General features: G+C 41.7%; 1 protein-coding gene across 3 annotated transcripts in view; it reads left to right on the plus strand.

Annotated features, from left to right (window-relative positions):
- KLHL7 (kelch like family member 7) overlaps positions 1-20694 on the plus strand; it is a 53598-nt gene that overhangs the window by 5441 nt on the left and 27463 nt on the right. For all 3 annotated transcript variants that reach the window (XM_072650910.1, XM_072650912.1, XM_072650911.1), the window contains exons 2-5: positions 11123-11225; positions 12015-12108; positions 12482-12606; positions 20298-20473. In XM_072650910.1, coding sequence (XP_072507011.1) covers positions 11123-11225; positions 12015-12108; positions 12482-12606; positions 20298-20473 — 498 coding nt within the window. The remainder of the gene's footprint in view (positions 1-11122; positions 11226-12014; positions 12109-12481; positions 12607-20297; positions 20474-20694) is intronic.

The following is a 20694-nucleotide window of genomic DNA, read 5'->3' on the forward strand; positions in this document are numbered from 1 at the left end:
GAGTAGAACACTGTTAGAGACCCAATTTGTTTAAAAACAAAGATGCCACTACATTATATTGACCTGATCCTTTGTCTTCTTCAAGTCAGTCAGAATTAGAGAGGGAAATTCTCATTAACCATCATCATCCTCTTTTAACATCTTTTGGCCGAGAGTGGTGAAATCAGAGAATCTCATGAAGCTGAGACCAGAATTCAGGAGAGAATTTCTCAAAGATCGATGGCTGTGAACAAAGTCCCATTAGCTTTTCCAGGGGAAGGGGTGTGTGCATCATATTTCATTGATACTCTGTTTTTTTTAAAACATCCTTGTCAATTTTCAACCCCTCCCCCACACAGCAGAACCAAGAAGGGCTATTAGAACCCAACCAACCCATTGATCCCATGTGACTGTGCTGGCACCTCCAGGCACAAGAAGCATCCTTGACTGCCAGGGACTCTGCTGGTCAGCAGCACTGATCCAGAGAGCAGAGGGCATCATGATGCTTTCCCAATTTGGTTACACTCTCAGTAGGTCTCATGGCCATGTGGCTCTCCTAGGTGGCAGCAATAAGTGGTCTCTGGCAGGCTGAGGGCAGGAGGCTGGAGTTCTGGCTAAACCTCCCAAATGCCAATAAGTAAATGTTTACTAAGTGCTGTCTCTGTGTGGAAAACCATAGCCTGTATCAGAGATACAAAGTTCATTAATATGTAGCTTTTTCTTGGCCTGTATCCACAGTCGACATTGATGATTTCTTGTTCCTTTCCCTTGGGTTACTGAGATACTAAGTTACCCTCCACTGTCCTTTCTCTGACTTCCTGTGCATCTAGCTCCAGTCTTCATTCCTGATGGCCTCTCATTCATTCTCATCCCTTCAGTGGACATCCCCTGGTGAAGTTCCAAAATCTGCAGGAAAAAACTGACCTCCATGGTCTGACTCCCACTGATCTTTCCATCATTGGTTCTTTCTCTCTCTCCCTCTCCCTCTCCCTCTCCCTCTCCCTCTCCCTCTCCCTCTCCCTCTCTCCCCCTCCCCTCCCTCATTCTACAGTTGAGGAAACTGAGGCACATGCAAGTAAAGTGATTTGCCCAGGGTGACACAGTAAGTATCTAAGGCTGAATTTGAACTCAGGTCTTTCTGATGGCAGGCTCAGTGCTCTATCCACTGTGACATCTAGCTGCCTCACCTATTTATTTGTATAAATTATCCTCTTGTTCTGCTCTCTGGATTCCGCATCATTTCATAGGTCCTTCATAAGTCTTTCCAGGTTTCTCTGAAATCTCCTTCATCATTTCATTTTTTACAGCAAAATAATCTTATTCTGTCACATTCATACAAATAATTTGTTCAGCCATTCCCCAATTGGTATGTAATCCCTCCCACATGGTTTAGGGGTGCTGGGAACACTGAAATGTCAGGGTACAGGGCAGGAGCCACCTAGAATGAATTTTTGCAGTGAAACCTTCTTCCAATCATGGGGTAAGGTTTATTGTAACACCCATAGAAAGGGACAGTGAAAGGGTCTGGATGGGATTAAGAAGGGGTAAGTAGTCTGGGTGGGCCAGGTGCTACGATGAAAAAAGGGACTTCAAGTAGGCTAATTAGGTGATGGAGATGGGATTAAGGAGTGATATGTTTGCTAGTAGTCTGGGTGGGCCTAGAACCACTGTGAAAGGAATGTCTAGTAAGCTGATTAGGTGATCTAGGTGGGTTGGGCTGGGTCAGTTGCCTTGGGCAGAGGCACCAGTGATCTGGGCTGCTCCAATGTATGGGAAATTTTGTTCAGGGACTGGGTTGCTTTCAAAGAAATGGTTTTTTTCCTTTTGGGGGTCCAGGTCCCATCACCCTCCTTCCAATGCCTTATCACCACAAAAAGAGCTGCTTTAGATAGTTTTACCCATATGGGCCCTTTTCCTGCTTCTTTGGTTTCCTTGGGGTATAGACCTAATAGTAGTATTGTTTTCAGAGGAGACGCAGGGTTTTATAGCTTTTGAGGCATGCTCCATGTTGTTTTTGTCAACCTTAGCAGAGTTTGGTCTAAGAAAGACGAGTGGGATTAGCTTGCATCCACTGTTTATTTTTCTTAAAGTGGACAGCATGCATGGGAACCAGTGTAGAACTGGGTTCATTTTGGGGTTAGGGTGCCCAGTTAAATACCCTTCCAACCCCAGGTTGTTACCCCATCACCCCAGGACATATCACCCTAGAAAATATCTCTGTACCAGAACACTCCCAGCCTTGGGTGACCTAGATGAAGAGAGAAAAAAATGGGTCTTTCCTGCCTTAGGTTAAATTACATGCAGCTGAGGTGGGAGCTGACCTGGATAAGGGGAGTCAGGGTAATCTCATTAGCAGTAATATCCTTCTGAACTTAAAATCAGGACTTTAGAAGATGGGGCTGGGGCAAGCTCTGAATCTCATTTTTCACATTTTCCAGAAACCTATTCACAGTTCCACCAGCTGTTCATTAATGTGCCTATTTTGCCACAGCCTCTCCAGCATTTGTCAGTTTCCTTTTTTCCCTGGCTTTGCCAATCTGATGCCGCCCAGTCTCTTATTCTTGAAGCTAGAGGCAAACCCTGAGAAAAATGATGACGTGTCTGGAATCTTTGCCCCACTTCTCCACCCCTTACACCCACCTTAGTCCTTATATATAACTCCCACCTACTTGGAATGTATTCTTTGTCTCCTCCCTCCTTTTTCTGCCACCAGTTTCACCCCCAACCTAATCTAAAGAACATTTACTAAATACCTCTGGTGCTAGACACTGTGCATTGGGCTGGGGTGAGGAAGACCAAAGCAAAAGCCAGCTGCTCTCTGGGAACTCCCATTCTGCTCAGGTGTAGGTGAGGCTGCTGCTCACCCTCCCTTGTATACAGGCCTGATCAGGTAGTCCACCAGCACTGACTGAGGGTGTGGGGAATATAAAGGCAGAGATGAAGTAGACTTTGGAGGAGCTTACATTCTAATGAGGGAAAGACCACAATAGAAATTGAACTTCCGGGATGGCTGAGGGGATGCAAGGCACTAACTAGCGGTTGGGAGGCCAGAAGAAGCCTCTACTTGCCTGGACTTTATTCTGAGCATCAGAGGTTGGGAGAAAAAATGCTCCTAGTATTGGGAATAGACTGGGTAAAGGGAAGGATCAGAGAGAGAGAGTGTGACTTTAAAAGAACCGTAATCAGGCTAGTGTGCCGGCCCCTAATATAGCATGTGTGGATGAAAGATAAATGACAAAAATACTGGAAAGGGAGGAAGGGGTCAAGCTGAGTAGAGCTTTTGAAATGCCATCCCATTGTAGAGGTAATGGGCATCCTTTGTGCTTTGGGGGCTGTGCGTAGGATAGAGAGGCAAAATCAAGAGGCCAGAAGACCAGTTAGAGGCCTGCTGAGTAGTTCAGGGTAGATATGATGGAAGCCTAAACTAGTGGCCTTGTGAGTGGAGAGAAGGGGAGCCATGTGAGAGGTGTTGTGGAGAAAGGACCAAATTTAATGACTGATCAAATACGCGTAGTGAGCACAAGCAACGAGGTGAAGGTAGCACTGAGGTTAGGAACTGTGTGGTTCCTGTAGTAAGAAGAAAGTTAGGAAGAGGGACAACTGAGGGGAAAGTTGATGAATTCTTTTCTGGGTATATGTTGGGTAGGAGATGTCGATAGACTGTCCTGTTTGAGATATCTAGTAGACAATTGGTGATGTGAGACTGTAGCTCAGGAGAGAAATTCAGTCTGGGCACATAGGTCCAAGAGTTGAAACCTTGGGAGCTGATGAGGTCATCAGGGGTGAAAGCATAGAGGGAGAAGAGGAGGTGATTTGGAGGATATGACTGGGAAGAGCCTGGCAAAGAGACCAGAAGCTGTCAGGGGGAGAAGCAGGAGAGAGGAGATTCACAAAACCTATGTATCCAGGATATTATTAACTGCCTCAGAGCCATTAAGAGCTCATTGGCGACATTTGAGAGGGCAGCTTCAGTTAAATAGTAAGGTCAGAAGCCAGATTGCAGAGAGTTTAGAAGAGACTGTCTGTAGACAGCTTATTTCAAGGAGTTTAGCCTAGAAAGAGAGGAGAGATTTAAGGTGGCAACAGGTGGGTCCTTGGGTGTGGCCTTTTGACTGAGTCCAGCTTTTACTGAACAAGTCATTTTATGAAGGGAATTTGTTCTGTGAAGTTTGGATTCAGTCAAAGGGCTGCACTTAAGGACCCTAGGGCCACATGTGGCCTTGCAACTGCATGCTCCTCAACCATCAGATCTAGTGGGGTTTTTTTTTTATGATAGGAGGGAATTTTTGTAAGCAACAGAGAAGGAACTAATAGGAAGAATCTGAAAATCAGAGAAAGGTAGGGAAGGACTGGGAGGGTTACTTTGGGAGAGGGATGGGAGCAAGGGCACATGAGACATGTTGGATGTTGGCACCCAGAAGAGCCACCTCATTGTCAGGGACTGGAGCAGAGGTGATGGAGGACAATGTCCCAGACAGGGATATGATAGGGGAGGGGGAGAAGTGGACACTCTTGGCACACATAGTGTGGCTATTAAGAGAAGAAAAGTTTTGGAAGAATTGCTCTGGTGGGGAAGGTGGAACACGGGTAATCGTTTAGGAAGGAGGGGTAGGATTGCCTTTCTGCTCTGAGAGCTCTGTTGAAATTAACATCACTTCATAAGAGACTCAGTTGTTGTTCAGTTGTATCTGACTCTCAGTGACCCCAGTTTGGAATTTTCTTGGCAAGAAAACTGGAGTAGTCTGCATTTCTTTCTCCAGCTCATTTTACAGATGAGGAAACTTAGGCAAACTGGGTTAAGTGACTTACCCAGGGTCACATAGCTAGTAATTGTCTGAGGCCAGATTTGAACTCAGGAAGATGAGTCTTCCTGACTTCTGGCCTAGCACTCTATCCACTTTACCAGCTAGCTGCTCTAGTCAGCTTCTTCTGGTTCTGTTCAGTGCCATGTGATCAGGAGTGAAGGAGTGGGATTTAATAACACATGAGCAGTGATAAGATAAGAGAACCAGAAACTCAACATGCTAGGACAGTGCAGAGTGAAAGTATTTCACCAGGGTCAAGATTAGAAAGCCAGGAGCATTTAGTCAGAGCAGAAGAGATGACCTGGGATAGTCCTGAGGGATAGAGGGAGGGATTAAAGGTCATTGTTTAGGAGTTATTGGGCATAGGAAGAGATGAAAAGAGAAAAGATTCACATCAGATGGAGGGAAGTTAGTTCTGGAACATGGAAAAGAAGAACTTGGGTTATGTCTAGCTGAGGTAGCATGGAGAAAGGAGGACATGGGTGTTCCGTAGGATTGTAAACTGGGCATTTAGAGCAGCTGTGAGAATATCCATTTATGTGTTGTAATCGCCAGGAATGAGGGTAATTAGGAAGTGGAAGATGGTGAGATTTCTCTAGGGATAGGAGAGTGAGAGCTGTATTGGCGAGGGGGGCAGAGCGAAGAAGGGACCTGCCTGTCTCGTGTCCTCTCGTCTTCTCTTTGTCCCTGTTTCACCATGTCACTTCCTTGATCAAAGGCCTTCAAGTCATTTGTATACTAGATCTTATCCTACAGCTCTTCAGCAATGCTGCCCCATTGAAAATTTTCTTTCTGCTTCTAACCTTCAGTCTCTCTTCTATAATGACTATAAAAATACTTAGGATCCCCAGACCAAAAATCAAAACCCCCAAACACCAACGAATCTTTGCTTGATTCTGCCTTTAGTCTTACCTCCACTTTGATTCTAAACTTGGGGGTGGGAAGGGAGAGGTGGGAGGCCACACTTGCTATCTCTGCAGACTTATCAGCCACTTTCTTTGAAAAGATCCTTTAAAATAAATTTTAGTATATTTTGACACCATCTACATCCCACAATCTGTCCCTCCCTTTATTGAACCCCTCACTTGGCCTTCATTCCTCCTGTTTAGTACCTGACCATCAGTGTGGTATAGTGAAGACTATGTTATACTTGGAGTAAGGAAAACTTTGGTTCAAATCTCACCTTAGATTCTAGTTGTGCAGCCCTGGGCAAGTTATTTAAGATTTCTGTGCCTTGGTTTCTTCATTTATAAAATGAAGGAGATAAACCGGATGACCTCCTAAGGTAGCTTCTAGGTCTCAATTTGTGATCTTATGATTTACCCAAGCCCAGTTCACATGTCATCTCTTTCCTGAAATCTTTTGTGATTTTTTTCCCTTAGTCAGAATGATCCTTCCTCCCTCAGATATCACCTGGAGCACTTTCTTTTTATAATATATTTTGATTGATGCCTTTTTATATCACCACGATTTCCCTGGTTTTTCCCTCTTCCATTCTAGAGAGCTGCCTGGGATGATAAAGTATGTTTTTTAAGACAAAGAAGAAAAAGAAGAAATCAATGTAAAGTCAAAATAAGGGCATTGTGCAGCACTTGTTGACCTCTGACCTCTGCCAAGGCAGGATGTTTTTCAAGTTCTTTGTCATTTCACATTTCTTTGGTTTTCTCTGGGTGATTGTTCTTTCATTTACATTGTTGCAGTCATATTCATTTTCTGGGCTCTGCCTCCTTCACTCTGCATCAGTTCATGGATCTCTGTCCAGGCTTCTTTGTCCCCTCCACCTTTGCACTTTCTTGCAGCAATTTTTCTTTTGAGAATTGTTCGTATTTGGTCAAATGTGCAGAGCACTGGCTATCTTTTCTGGCCTTTTAATGTAAAATACAGGAGGATATTTGTGTATGTGTCATGCTTCCCCGTTTGTGTTTAGCTTGTGACCTAGCATAGTGTTTTATGTGCAGGAATCTCTTAATAAATGGACCTTAGATTCAGGGGAGATATTCCCTTTGTCTGATGAGTTTATAGTGAGGTAGAGAAGACAGGTTATACACAAATACTGTATTTTGTTTTGTTTCATAGTTAAATGCATAGATAGGTTCCAAAACAAAGAGCTCTCTTCTCACTGAAGGGATCAAGGAAATCTTCCAGGAGACTGGCCTCAAATTGGACCTTCAGAGATGAGGAGGATTCCAGGCAGCAGAGACTGAAATTGGGGAGAGAAGGTTGAACTCTGTAGTGTGGGCAGTCTGCAGAAAATACCTCAGGTTAATACCTTGTTAATAAGTCTAGATTTGTTAGCAGTATAGCAACATTTGAGAGAGTCAATTTCAAGTTATTATAATGACTCCAATGGCCTTACTTGCCACTTGCTCTCAAGTGCAGGAAGCTGCACAGTTGTACTTTTACTGTTACTTCTTGGAGGCAATTCAGAATAAGGGAAACATGGCAGCATATAGGATTGGGTCCAGAGTTGGAACCCTAATTCTTCTACTGTGTGACATGGGAAAACTTGCTTACCTTCTCTGGGCTTCAGTTTTCTCATCTGTAAAATGAAAGGGTTGGGCTCAATGACCTCAAAAGGTCCCATTCACCTCTGAGAGGCAGTGATTCTGTTATTATAAAGTGGTTGAGATGGTAAGTGCTGCAAGAAGGAAGGCAGTGGCCAGTGGCACTTGGGAAGAGCTGATGGATCTCTTGGAGAAGGTAGGTCTTCAGGCTAAGGGATGCATAGGATTGGGATCAACAAACAGAAAAGGATGGAATAGTGTTGGTTGGAGGGTGGAGAGGATCACATGGACAGGGCGTGAAGGGGTGTGTGCATGTGTGTATTTGGGGAGGGGAAGGATAAAGAAAGGAGATGAGCTTGGCAGCCTCCAGTCATATAGATAATATCCATTGCCTCTAAGGACCAGGCTTTGTGCTGGTTCTGTGGATTATAAAAAGAAGCTTGAGACATGATTTCAACCCTCAAGAGGCTCACAGTCCTGCTTTGGCGGTAACATATGCAAATAAGGAAATTACTAACTCAAGCAGGTACAAAAGGAGCAATGGTGGGAGCAAGGCAGACAGATCCCTGCAGTCTGGGTGAGTTTGGAGGTGACATTTGATCTGCACTAACACTTAAGCCTTGGGCTAAATCAGATTCAGTAGGGATCAATAGAAAGTCTTGGTTTTGGGCACAGAAGTGTAAGATGGCAGAGACCTGGGGAGAGATACCCGGGGAGAGAGACCCAGAGAGAGAGCCCTGGGAGAGAGACCCAGAGAGAGAGACCTGGGGAGAGACACCTGGGGAGAGAGACCTGGTGTGGGAAAAATCTCAGGTTTTCATGGACTGCAGCTCAGGATGACTTAACAGTATCAAGAGGCAGCTGAAAAAGCAAAGGAATGAATGAAGCCCTCACTGTGTGCAAAGCTCTGGGGATACAAAGAGGAAAGTCAGCGCACCGCTGCTCACAGGGAGCTCATATTCTGATGGAGGAAGATTTCTTCCAGCACAGTAACATTCCATTCCACTCATGGACCACCATGTGTTTAGCCCAAATGATGGGCATCTACTTTATTTCTAATTCTTTGCTCTCATGAAAATTGCTACTATAAATATTTTGGTATATACAAAGATTTTTTTTTTACCAGTGACCTCCTTGGAGTGTAAGCCTAGTAAGAGAATCTCTGGGTTAAAGGCTATAGACATTTTAGTCTCTTTATTTGCATAATTCCAAATTTCTTTCCAAACTGGTTGTACCCATTCATGGCCCACCAACAATGTACAGCTGCAGGTCAGCTAGGAAAGTCTCATGGTCATTAGAGTGTAGCCGCAAAGCAGATGTTAATACCTTGTCTTTAAAGTCATTTCCATGGACAAAATTCTTAGTGTCTGATGTTAACCATTTGATGGGGCCATGGATTTGGGTGATAAGAATTTTCTTTTCTGAGTCTTCAGAAGCTATGGCCATAGGCCTTGCAGGAACAATTGCCAGGCTGTCTTCATAGAGATTGCTTCGAAGGATAATGACCGAGGACACTGGCCTGGAAGCATTGCTATTCCCAGGGTTCTTGGGTTCAAGGTCCTGAGCTGAAGGGAGATGGTGGCCAAGGTGGTGGCAGGGGTAGCATGGGTTGTTTGACTTGGCAACCTGAATTCAGAGTGTGTTAGCTGCCAGGCATAGAGAGGTGTAGTTCCCCCATCCTCTGCCCTGGTCAGATATATCTGGAATCTCATGCTCAGTTCTGGGAGCCACAACTTAGAAAAGTGTTCAGAGGACAGAAACAGAATGAAGATGGGCCTCAAGTCCATGATATAGGACCTCTATATATAATAGACCTCTCCTGAAGTGCACACTAGAGGATGGAATCACTGACTTCAGTATTTGAAGGACTGTCATATTGGAGAAGAATTAGACTTGTTTGGTTTGATTCCAGAGGGCAGAAACAGGAGCCTTGGGGGAGAAGGTGGAGAGGGAGATTCCAGCTTCAGATGAGGAAACTTCCTAACAACAAAAGGCTTCCTCCCAAAGTGGAATGGCATACCTCAGGAGGTAATAGGTTTCCCATCCTTGGAGGTTTCCAAGAAGAGATTGGAACAGGAGTGGAGAACCTGTGGCCTCGAGGGCACATGTGACCCTCTTGGTCCTCAAGTGTGGCCCTTTGACTGAATCCAAACTTCACAGGCAAATCTCCTTAATAAAAGGATTTGTTCTGTAAAATTTGGACTCATTCAAAATACCTTACCCAAGGCCCTAGAAGGCCGCATGTTCCCCAGTTCAGTAAACCCTTGTTGGGTATATTCTTGGGAGATTCCTTTGACTTATTGGTTGGAACAGAGTGGTGGGACCACTAATTTACCTTCCAACTGTTAAACTCTGTGATTCTGTGAAATGGGCCAAAAAGAAGAGCCATCTAGAAGACGTGGATGGCATGAGCTGAGGCAGAGACGAGGTGTTGAGGGGTGCTCGGGAGGCTAGTGAGCACCCACCCAGCCAGAGTAAGTGTTCATGGTACACCACAGAGGCCCTAAGAGCATGGAGCCAGTGGAGGTTTTTGAGGGAGGGAGTGGCATGCTGAGAGACATCTTAGATTAGTCAGGCTTGGTGAAGAGGCCAGCTGAAATAGTCTAGACATCAGATGATGATACAGACCAGAGATAGGGTGATGGTGGGATTCAAAAAGATGTGAGAACACTGAAGGGACAATCAGCCAGGACTTGGTGACTGATTGATTGTGAGGAAGGAAGATGTTTACACCTCCAAAACTATCAGTTGATGTCCAAGGATTGTCCATAGGATAGGAACTCATCTTTTAAAGTGCATCGTTAAAGAAAATTATAAATACAACCTTTGTTTCATTGGTTCAGTTCAATGCAGCAAGGACTTATTAAGCTTCTATTATGTGCCAGGCACCGTTCTATACACCTGGCATACAAAGACAAAGATGACAGCCCCAGCCTTCAAGGACCTTACATTCCACTGGAGGCTGGGAGGTGGGCCATGGCAAGTATGAGGGGAAATATTTTATAATCAGTCTGGGAAGATAGCTTAGGGTTTGAGTTTGAACATATCTAAATGTCAGAGACACATGGTATTTTATCCTAGAGTCACTAGTAAAGCAGCGAAGGTTCTTGGGCTGGAGGTGACGTGACAAATAAGAAAATAACCCCATCCCTGAGGGCATTTTTAAGGGCTCTACAAATATTTTTCCAAAAGAACAACACATTTATACATGTCCTCCTGATCACAAAGCACATTGTAAATTCCAGTGTGCATGCTTTGCAAAATCAGACTCTATGTCATCTTTAAAATGAATATGATCTGATTGCATAGGACCAGTAAGGAAACATGGTGCCCACCTACAGACAGGGAGATAATGGACCCAGATGTACAGACAGACATTCTGGGACACAGCCAACATGGGGAAGAGCTTTACTCCATGATGCAGAATTGTTACGATGGCTTTGTTTATCTTTTTTTTTCATTTGCGGGGGTGGGGATGTTAGGCCAGAGAGAAAGTTAGTGATAGGGGGGCCGGAAAGGAAAGAGAGTCATTGAAGCACCAAGGGACAGTGCCTGGCACATGATTTAAAAAATATATATTTTTAAATGCACAGAAGATCCTACCAGAAAGATAAGAAAGAATCCCAGATAAGCAGGATGTTACATCCTTGAAAGTTAAATGTTAAATTTGTCATCTGATTAAAGGAAAAGCCAGCTGGGTATGATAGAGAGTGGCAGTTTCATGTGTGATCTTTTCTGTTTGCATGTGGAAATACTCATTTTATTTGATCTCTAAGTTTAGAATAAAGAATTTTTAGAATTAAAAAAATTAATATGATCTTTCTCTTTAAATAGAAAACTCTGTGTGATGTGATTCTTATGGTCCAGGAGAGAAAAATCCCTGCTCATCGAGTTGTTCTTGCTGCAGCCAGTCATTTTTTTAACCTAATGTTTACAAGTAAGTATCAGAAGTAAAAAATCTCCCCTTTTCCTGACCCCCTTTTTAGAAAGGGCACTGTGAAATAAAGGTGATGGTTATGGATACACTCAGGATGGAGTCTTGGCCTTGGTGGTGATTCATCATGGAATCCCTAGCTGTTGTGCCATTAGGCCAGATGCCTTTGTTGTTATGAAAAATGCTTTGGAAGTGGAGTTAGTCGTGTCCATGAACTTGGGGCCTTGCTGGGGCTCTCTGGAGATTGTCTTTTTGAGAGCTAGTAGAGGAGGGGAAAAAGAGAAATGCCTCTCTGACCTGAATGGTGCCTTAAACCAAGAATTACATTTGTAGATGCTGAAACCATTCCACATTCACCTGTTCCATTGCAATTCAAGAGGGTGGTACTAAAAGTTGTCTTAGGAATAGTGGAAGCCAAATGAGCCATTTTTAAAGATAATATTTGCTGCCTCTTTCAAAGGTACTTTTAAGTAGTATGGAGACCGAAAGATGTTGCACACAGCCCTCTCCTGCATAGAAAACATTGTAACTTACTGGAGACTCTAGTGTGACAATGTGCATAAAGAGCTTTGCGAGCCTTAAAGAACTAGCTGAATGGTAGATACGCGTCTCTCTATGTGACCATTGGGGGCAGCCACCTTTTGGGAAATGAGGAGGTTGCATTTTTTCTACATTAACTGCATCCTGGAATGTCCCTGTTGTTCACTGAGCACATGCACTAAACGTGAACAAGGTCTTTATGACCTGGGCATGGCTCAAACTCAAGCTACATGTCTTTTCTCTTAACTTTAGCCAACATGCTGGAATCAAAGTCTTTTGAAGTTGAGCTCAAAGATGCTGAGCCAGACATCATTGAGCAACTGGTGGAGTTTGCTTACACTGCCCGGTAAGTGAAGAAGGGAAGTGTTCCCATTTCACGACCTCTCTTTAACTGCTCTGGCCTCGGCACTGGATTATAGGTGAGGTGTACTTTCCATGGTAGCACCCCAAAGGCATCTACCATCTAGGTCTGGGGTGGAAGGAGGGCAGGGTAGAATGCCCTTCTTCTCCAGAAAGACTAAACTGGGCTTCTTGTAGAAGCAGTAGGAGGAGGACACAGAGAAGGCTTCCAGGGTTGGAGGGGCCTAAATAAAGCAAAGCTCAATCAATGTTCAATAATTCAAATGTTGGTTTGAGTTGAAGACTCCTTGGGGAAGACACTTAAATGATGCAAGTGGCTTATGGAAAACCAGTGTTAACTTTGAGTGTTATGTTTATAGGATCTCTGTGAACAGTAACAATGTGCAATCTCTCTTGGATGCTGCAAACCAGTATCAGATTGAGCCTGTGAAGAAGATGTGTGTGGATTTTTTAAAAGAACAAGTTGATGCTTCCAACTGTCTTGGTAAGGAAGCGGGAACCTGTTAGAAGTCAGTCCTTTTTCAGGGCAGTTTTAATTTGGTTCATGTCCCCTGGCTATTATTTTTATTATCTGATGAAGTGGAAAGGGTAGAAAACCTGGGTCTGAATCTTGAATCTTCAACTTCCTGGTTGTATGACCTGAGACAGATCATTCCTTGTCACTGTGCCTCCCTCAGTTTCCTCATCTGGAGAATGAGGGGGTCAGACTTGGATGGCTTCAGAGTTCCCTTTTTGATCTAAACTTTGGTCCAATGACATGTTATTGGTGGGACATATAAAACTAAAGACTTCCTGTAAGCACAGGAACCCAATTAATGTAGGGCAACAAATCATTCTGAAACGTACTGCTTTTAGAACATCAACCAGGAGCCTTCTGTGGGGTAACAGGGGATGTTTCTTGAAAGTAGGTCTTGGCACTCAATCACAATTTCTGTCAACATGTCAGTCAACACCAAGATTTCCCTGGACTCTGTAATGAAGGTGACATTACAGGGGGCTTGGCACCGGATTCTGTGTCTTGTGACTCCTAATGAGTCCTTTTATAACAGGCAATGTCAGACTGACGGTGGGAGGGAGGAAACGATAAGGGGGTAGCAGAATAATCATAGCTCACATCCCGTTAGCCCTTGTTATCTCTTTGTATCTGCACTCCAACCCAGGAGGCATAAAGGCCATGCAAGTGTTCTCATCACTCTCTGCCAGATAGAAAAAAAAAGCACTGTACAAAGGAAGGATGAGCAGTTCTGTCTTCTGGTAGCACCTCTGTGAGCAATTAGCTGTGTGACCTGGGGCCTTACCTTCTGCTGGCCTTTGTTTCTTCATCTAAAAGATCCGGGAAGCTGCTATCATTTTTGACATTCTGGTATTCAACTTAGCAAACATTTATTAAGTACCTACTGTGTACAAGATACTAGAGACACAAAGACCACATAAAACCATCTGTATTCTGCAACAGGAGCACAAGCAAATAAATAATGTATGTGTATACGTACATATATGTGTGTGTGTATATATATGTATGTGCATACACACACGTATATATAGTTGCTTGATAAAAAGGAAAATACCTGTGGAAAAGAAAAAAATATTCATAATCTCTGCTAACAGTAGCCATGTGTATTAGGATTCAGTGTCTATACCTTCATATTTTGGGGATCACCACTCTTCCCAAATCTCCTAAGCTAATCCACTGGCTATACGATTTATTAGCAATGAAACAAATAATACACACAAAGAGAGACCCAAATAAGTATTTACAAAGTATCATCTGGGAGAAAGGCCATAACCCATCAACTTTAGCCATCAATGCACCAGCTGACTTCACAGTTCTGGAAACACAGTCCCACCATTTAGTTCTCTCAGGAGACCAATGAAAGTCTTTTTTCAAGTATTCTCTTTATTTTCCTTCTAAGATAGAGTTAAAATAGTTTTCTCAAGAAAGAGGTTCTCTGTGCACCTCATTTGGAGGTAATCAGTGTCTCTCAAGCCTTGACAAGTAATTCAACAGAAAGTAAAATCTATCTCCACAAAGAATGACAAACTGTAACTTCAAGATCCTATTCCTCTTAAAGATACAGTAACTCTCAGTAGATAAGGCTCCTGAAGCTGGTGCAACTGTAATATAAAGTAATATAAAGTTACTATAATATAAAGTGATATAATGTAATATACAGTAATTTCAAGAAGGAGAGAATGCTAATGGCTGTGATCATTGGTCCAGAAAGTACTCTTGTTGTGCAAGAGGTAGGAGCTGAGCTGGGCTTTATATATAAATGAGGAGCCCAGGATAATGAGAATGGAGAATTTGTGAAGGGGGATAACATGAAATGAGATTAGAAAGACAGCAGCCGACTCGTAGAGGGCTTGGATGGTAAACTAAGGAATCTCCGCTTGACGTTGATTTTCTTCTTATACAAAGGGTCTGAATGATCTTAGGAGCTGCGTTCGTCCAAAGAGATTCCTCTTTTTGTGCACGGCCAAGCCTAGGAGGGCTCCTTGCACCTTCTCTCTCCCACTTATCCACATGTCTTTGCTCATTCGAATGTCTGGCATTGCTCAGGCCCTGGAAGGTAGAGGCCAGTTCTGTGATGTGGTGGAGACAGTCGCACTAAGAGGTTAGAAACATCTGGCTAAAGTAGAATCCTGCACAAATCTATGTGTTACCTGTATATCCAGGAGCCAAGTGAGAGGATAGTGGGAAAGATTCCTGGATTTCATAAGGATCAAAAATCTTTGACTTCAAAAAGAAAAAGAAAAAAATGTGGAAAAAAAGAAAGTAAAAATGTTATTTTTACTCTTTGAAATGTTTGCTTGAGAACTGTGTAAGGAGCATTCTTTCTCCTTGCCTGAGTGAGTGGTAACGATTCCCTGGGCCCTAATGCACAGAGCTTTTGTCTTTGTGCAGAGTGAGCATCTACAGAATGCTGGGATCCTAAAGCTCCTATGGGCCACTTCCCTCATTCTACAAATGAAGAAACCGAGCGAGCCTCAGATGAGAAGAGCAGGTAGCAGGGCACTCAGGCATGGCGGACAGGGCAAGAACACCTCCAAGTTTAACAACAGTGAATTTGTGTTCACTGTCTGCAGACATCGGGCACTATGATCCAGCATGCTGGGACAGAAAGAGCATGAAAGGGCAGAGGATGTGGATTCAAATCTTGCCCCTGGTACTCCCACTTAATGGGCATCTGCTTCGTTTCCAGTCACTTGCTATTACAAAAAATTCTGCTGTCAGTGTTCTGGTATATGAGGACGTTCTTCTAATTGGCCTCCTTGTAGTATAAGCCAATTAGTGGAATCTTTGGGTCAAAGGATAGGGACATTTTCCAGAGTAGACACTTAAAATAAATATTTGTTGCAGCAGTTCCTGTCCTAAGGGTTCTAGTTTTAGTTAATATTTTCATCCTTCACACTAGCCAAAGTCCCTTTTAGCATTCTGGAGACAACTGTTTAAGGAACAGTTTCTCTTCCTGTGCCCATCCACGAATTGTAGTAAGGAGAAAGCTGCCACTGAAGAAACTTTTGCCAGCATTATTATTTTATTTTGGAATTCACAGAGAGAGTAAGGGATTCATTTGAGTATTTTGTTTGGAGACCCAGAAATTACACTTAAGTCTATATACATATTTTTAGTTTCTACTTCTTCTGATCTAGGTAAGTGATTGGGAGCAGTATGTGTGACTGTGTATGTAAGTGTGTGTTCCTGTGTGTATATAACTGTGTGTGAGTGTGTATGAGTGTGTGTGTGCATGTGAACGATATTCTGGTGCAAGGCTCTCCCATGTTGACAACAATACCAATCCCTGAGTGCTTCTACTTTTTGATCTACTTTTATACAGTATGGTCAGGAGCCCTCTTTATCACCAAAGGTACCTTCGTTCCTTCATATTTACCTTCACATATATTCGTACCTTGCTTTCTTCCCTCTCCACCTTCCCCCAAAAGCCCCTCCAATGTTTTCTCCCATTAATGATATGTTTTTAGACACCACTGCCCAATACCACTTGTAGTTCATTGCTAATATGTTGGCAGAGGGTTAGAAGGTCACCACACTTCATGTGAGTTGTGCTGAGAAGCACACATTAGGGAGTTTTCTGTTTTAATCCATTCTCAGCTATCCATAGGTAGCTTAGATGACAGGAATGCCATGGATACATTCAATCCATTTCATTTCCACCAAAGTCTCCCCCATTAGAATGTAATCTCCTTCAGGACAGGAGCTGTTTTTGCTTTGTGTTCCTGTGTCCACAACTTAGCACCATATTTGGCACATGACATGTTCTTGTTGATAGATTAGCAAATGCTTTTTGATTTGAATTAAAAATAAGACTTTTTTCTCCTTTATTAAATCTTTTCTTAGAGATATTAATAACAAAGTTAACTGATGAGAATCATACCTTTCTTTTTTTTTTTTTTATTTTTATTTTTTTTTTATTTTTATTAATTTTTTTATTTTTTTAATGTTTAACAATCACTGCCATACAATTGCGATTTTATCCCTCCCCACCCACCCCCCACTACCTCCCTCCCTCCCCACGACTGCATACAATTCTGTATAGATTCTACATATATTTTCCTATTGAGTATATTTTCACTATAGTCATGCTGTGTAGTCAGACTAAGATAAATGAAAGAATCCGTATAACAAATCAGAACATGATACACAAACAGATACACATACACAAACATGATCTGCTACATTATGTGAGTGACTTCCATATTTCTCTCTCTGAGTGTGGAAGGCATTTTGCCTTGAGGTCCACCATTGGGATTTTTTTTTTTTTCAGAAGTTCTTGTGTTATTACAAAAATCTAAGTCTACCAGAAAAAACTCTCACACACTGTGGTTGTTGCTGTGCATAAAGTTCTCCTGGTTCTGCTCCTTTCACTCAGCATCAGGTCATATAAGTCCTTCCAGGCCTCTCTGAAGTCTTCTTGTTCATCATTTCTTATGGCACAATAGTACTCCATTACGTTCATATACCATAATTTATTCAGCCATTCCCCAATTGATGGACATCCCCTTGACTTCCAGTTTTTGGCAACTACATAGAGTGCTGCTATAAATATTTTTGTACATGTGGGACCCTTTCCCATTTTTATGATCTCTTGGGGATATAGTCCTAGTAGCGATATTGCTGGGTCAAAGGGTATGCACATTTTTATAGCCCTTTGGGCATAGTTCCAAATTGCTCTCCAGAATGGTTGGATGCGCTCACAGCTCCACCAACAATGAATTAGTGTTCCAACTCTCCCACATCCTCTCCAGCATTTATCATTTTCTTGTTCTGTCATGTTTGCCAATCTTATAGGTGTGATGTGGTACCTCAGAGTTGTTTTGATTTGCATCTCTCTAACCAATAGTGATTTAGAGCATTTTTTCATATGATTATAGATAGCTTTAATTTCTTCCTCTGAAAATTGCCTGTTCATATCCTTTGACCATTTATCAATTGGGGAATGACTTGTATGATTATACATTTGGGTCAGTTCTCTATATATTCTAGAAATGAGGCCTTTATCCCCGAGCTTAGCTGTAAAAATTTTTTCCCAATTTACTACATCCCTCCGGATTTTGGTTGCATTGGGTTTGGTTGTGCAAAAACTTCTCAGTTTAATGTAATCAAAGTTATCCATTTTGCATTTCATAATGCATTCTATCTCTCCTTTAGTAAAGAATTCTTCCCTTCTCCATAGATCTGATAAATACACTATTCCTTGCTTCTCCAGTTTGTTCATGGTATCAATCTTTATACCTAAATCATGTACCCATTTGGACTTTATTCTTGTGTACGGTGTCAGGTATGGGTCTATGCCTAATTTCCGCCACACTGTTATCCAGTTTTCCCAGCAATTTTTGTCAAACAATGGGTTCTTATCCCAGAAGCTGGGGTCCTTGGGTTTATCAAACAGAAGGTTGCTATATTCCTTGCCTACTGCGTCTTGAGTGCCAAGTCTATTCCACTTGTCTACCTCTCTGTTTCTTAGCCAATACCAAGTGGTTTTGATAATTGCTGCTTTATAGTACAGTTTAAGGTCTGGTAGCGCTAGGCCACCTTCCCAAGCATTTCTTTTCATTAGTCCCTTTGATATTCTGGACCTTTTGTTTTTCCAAATGAATTTTGATATTATTTTATCCAGCTCTAGAAAGTAATTGTCTGATAGTTTAATTGGTATGGCACTAAATAAGTATATTAATTTGGGTAGAATTGTCATTTTTATTATATTAGCACGGCCTACCCATGAGCAACTAATGTTTTTCCACTTACTTAAATCTGAGTTTATTTGTGCAAAAAGTGTCTTGTAATTGTGTTCATATAGTCCCTGGGTTTGTTTTGGCAGGTAGACTCCTAAGTATTTTATACTGTCTGCCCTAACTTTAAATGGGATTTCTCTTTCTATCTCTTGCTGTTGAACTTTGTTGCTAATATATAGGAATGCAGAGGATTTGTGTGGGTTTATTTTGTACCCTGCAACTTTGCCAAAGTTGTTTATTAATTCAAGTAATTTTTTACTTGAATCTCTGGGATTCTCTAGGTAAATCATCATATCATCTGCAAAGAGTGATAACTTAGTTTCTTCTTTGGCTATTCTAATTCCTTGAATATCTTTATCTTGTCTAATTGCTACAGCTAACATTTCTAGTACCATATTGAATAATAGTGGTGATAATGGACAACCTTGTTTCACCCCTGATCTTATTGGGAATGCATCTAGCTTATCCCCATTGCATATAATGCTTGCTGAAGGTTTTAGATAGATACTGCTTATTATTTTATGGAAAGTTCCCTTTATTCCTACGTTCTCCAATGTTTTTAGTAGGAATGGATGTTGTATTTTGTCAAAAGCTTTTTCTGCATCTATTGAGATAATCATGTGGTTTTTGTTAGCTTTGTTGTTGATGTGGTCGATAATGCTAATAGTTTTCCTAATATTGAACCAGCCCTGTAGTCCTGGTATGAATCCTACCTGATCATAATGTATTAATCTCGTGATAAGATGCTGTATTCGTTTTGCTAAGATCTTATTTAAAATTTTTGCATCTATATTCATTAGGGAAATTGGTCTATAATTTTCTTTCTCTGTTTTGTCTCTTCCTGGTTTGGGTATCAAAACCATATTTGTATCATAGAAAGAATTTGGGAGGACTCCTTCTTCCCCAATTTTCAAGAATAGTGTATGTAGTATTGGAATTAACTGTTCTTTAAATGTTTGATAGAATTCACTTGTGAATCCATCTGGCCCTGGAGATTTTTTCCTAGGGAGTTCATTGATGGCTTGTTCAATTTCTTTTTCTGAGATGGGGTTGTTTAAGTATTCAACTTCCTCTTCTGTTAATCTGGGCAATTTGTATTTTTTAAAATATTCATCCATCTCGTTTAGATTGTCGAATTTGTGGGCATAAAGTTGGGCAAAGTAGTTTCTAATTATTGTTTTAATTTCCTCCTCATTGGAGGTGAGTTCACCCCTTTCATTTTTAATGTTAGTAATTTGGTTTTCTTCTTTCTTTTTTTTGATCAGATTAACCAAAGGTTTATCAATTTTATTAGTTTTTTCATAAAACCAACTATTGGTTTTATTTATTAATTCAATAGTTTTCTTTATTTCAATTTTATTAATCTCTCCTTTGGTTTTCAGTATTTCTAATTTGGTATTTACTTGGGGATTTTCAATTTGTTCTTTTTCTAGCTTTTTCAACTGCAAGCCTAAGTCATTGATCTCCTCTTTCTCTATTTTATTTATGTAAGCATTCAGAGATATAAAACTTCCCCTAATAACTGCTTTTGCAGTGTCCCATAAGTTTTGGTATGTTGTCTCACTATTGTCATTCTCTTGAATGAAGTTGTTGATTGTTTCTATGATTTCTTCTTTAACCCAATCCGAGAATCATACCTTTCTTACCCATCCTGTGGATGTGTGTCACTGCTAGGATTAAACTTAAGATCAATTTGTGTCTGAGTCCAAGTTTTATTTGTTTGTTTTAACATGAGCTTAAAACAACTTAAAAGAAGTTTGACCCCTCTTTTTTGTTTTGAAAAACTGAATCTGTGAAATTGATCCACACTGGCCTAATTTTCCTTAAGCCACAGTTTCTGTTTCTCTATGCTTTTAGTATTTCTGAATGTATTTTATTGGTTGTTTTTCTCTATCTTTTTCATTTTTCTGCTGTGTGTAGGTATAAGTGTTCTAGCTGAGTGCCTTGACTGCCCTGAACTGAAGGCCACAGCTGATGACTTCATTCATCAGCATTTCACTGAAGTTTACAAAACAGATGAATTCCTGCAACTTGATGTCAAGCGTGTGACCCACCTTTTGAACCAGGACACCTTGACTGTCAGAGCAGAAGATCAGGTGAGATTCTGACATCTTTTGGAGGGAGGAGAGGGTCCTGTGCACTGAAAATTAGTGGAACCATTGTGGGGCCTTGATCCCCAGTTCCCCATAAATGTGAATAAGACAAGCATATGGAGAAGGAGAAATCTGGAAAGATTAGTTATGTGTTCTAACGGTCATAAGTGGAACGTATTCCCAAGGCATGAGAAATGGGAGAAATGAGTTTGACTGGAAGGCCT

The sequence above is a fragment of the Notamacropus eugenii genome, chromosome 3 (genome assembly GCF_028372415.1).
Source record: "Notamacropus eugenii isolate mMacEug1 chromosome 3, mMacEug1.pri_v2, whole genome shotgun sequence".
In the NCBI taxonomy this organism is placed as follows: domain Eukaryota; kingdom Metazoa; phylum Chordata; class Mammalia; order Diprotodontia; family Macropodidae; genus Notamacropus; species Notamacropus eugenii.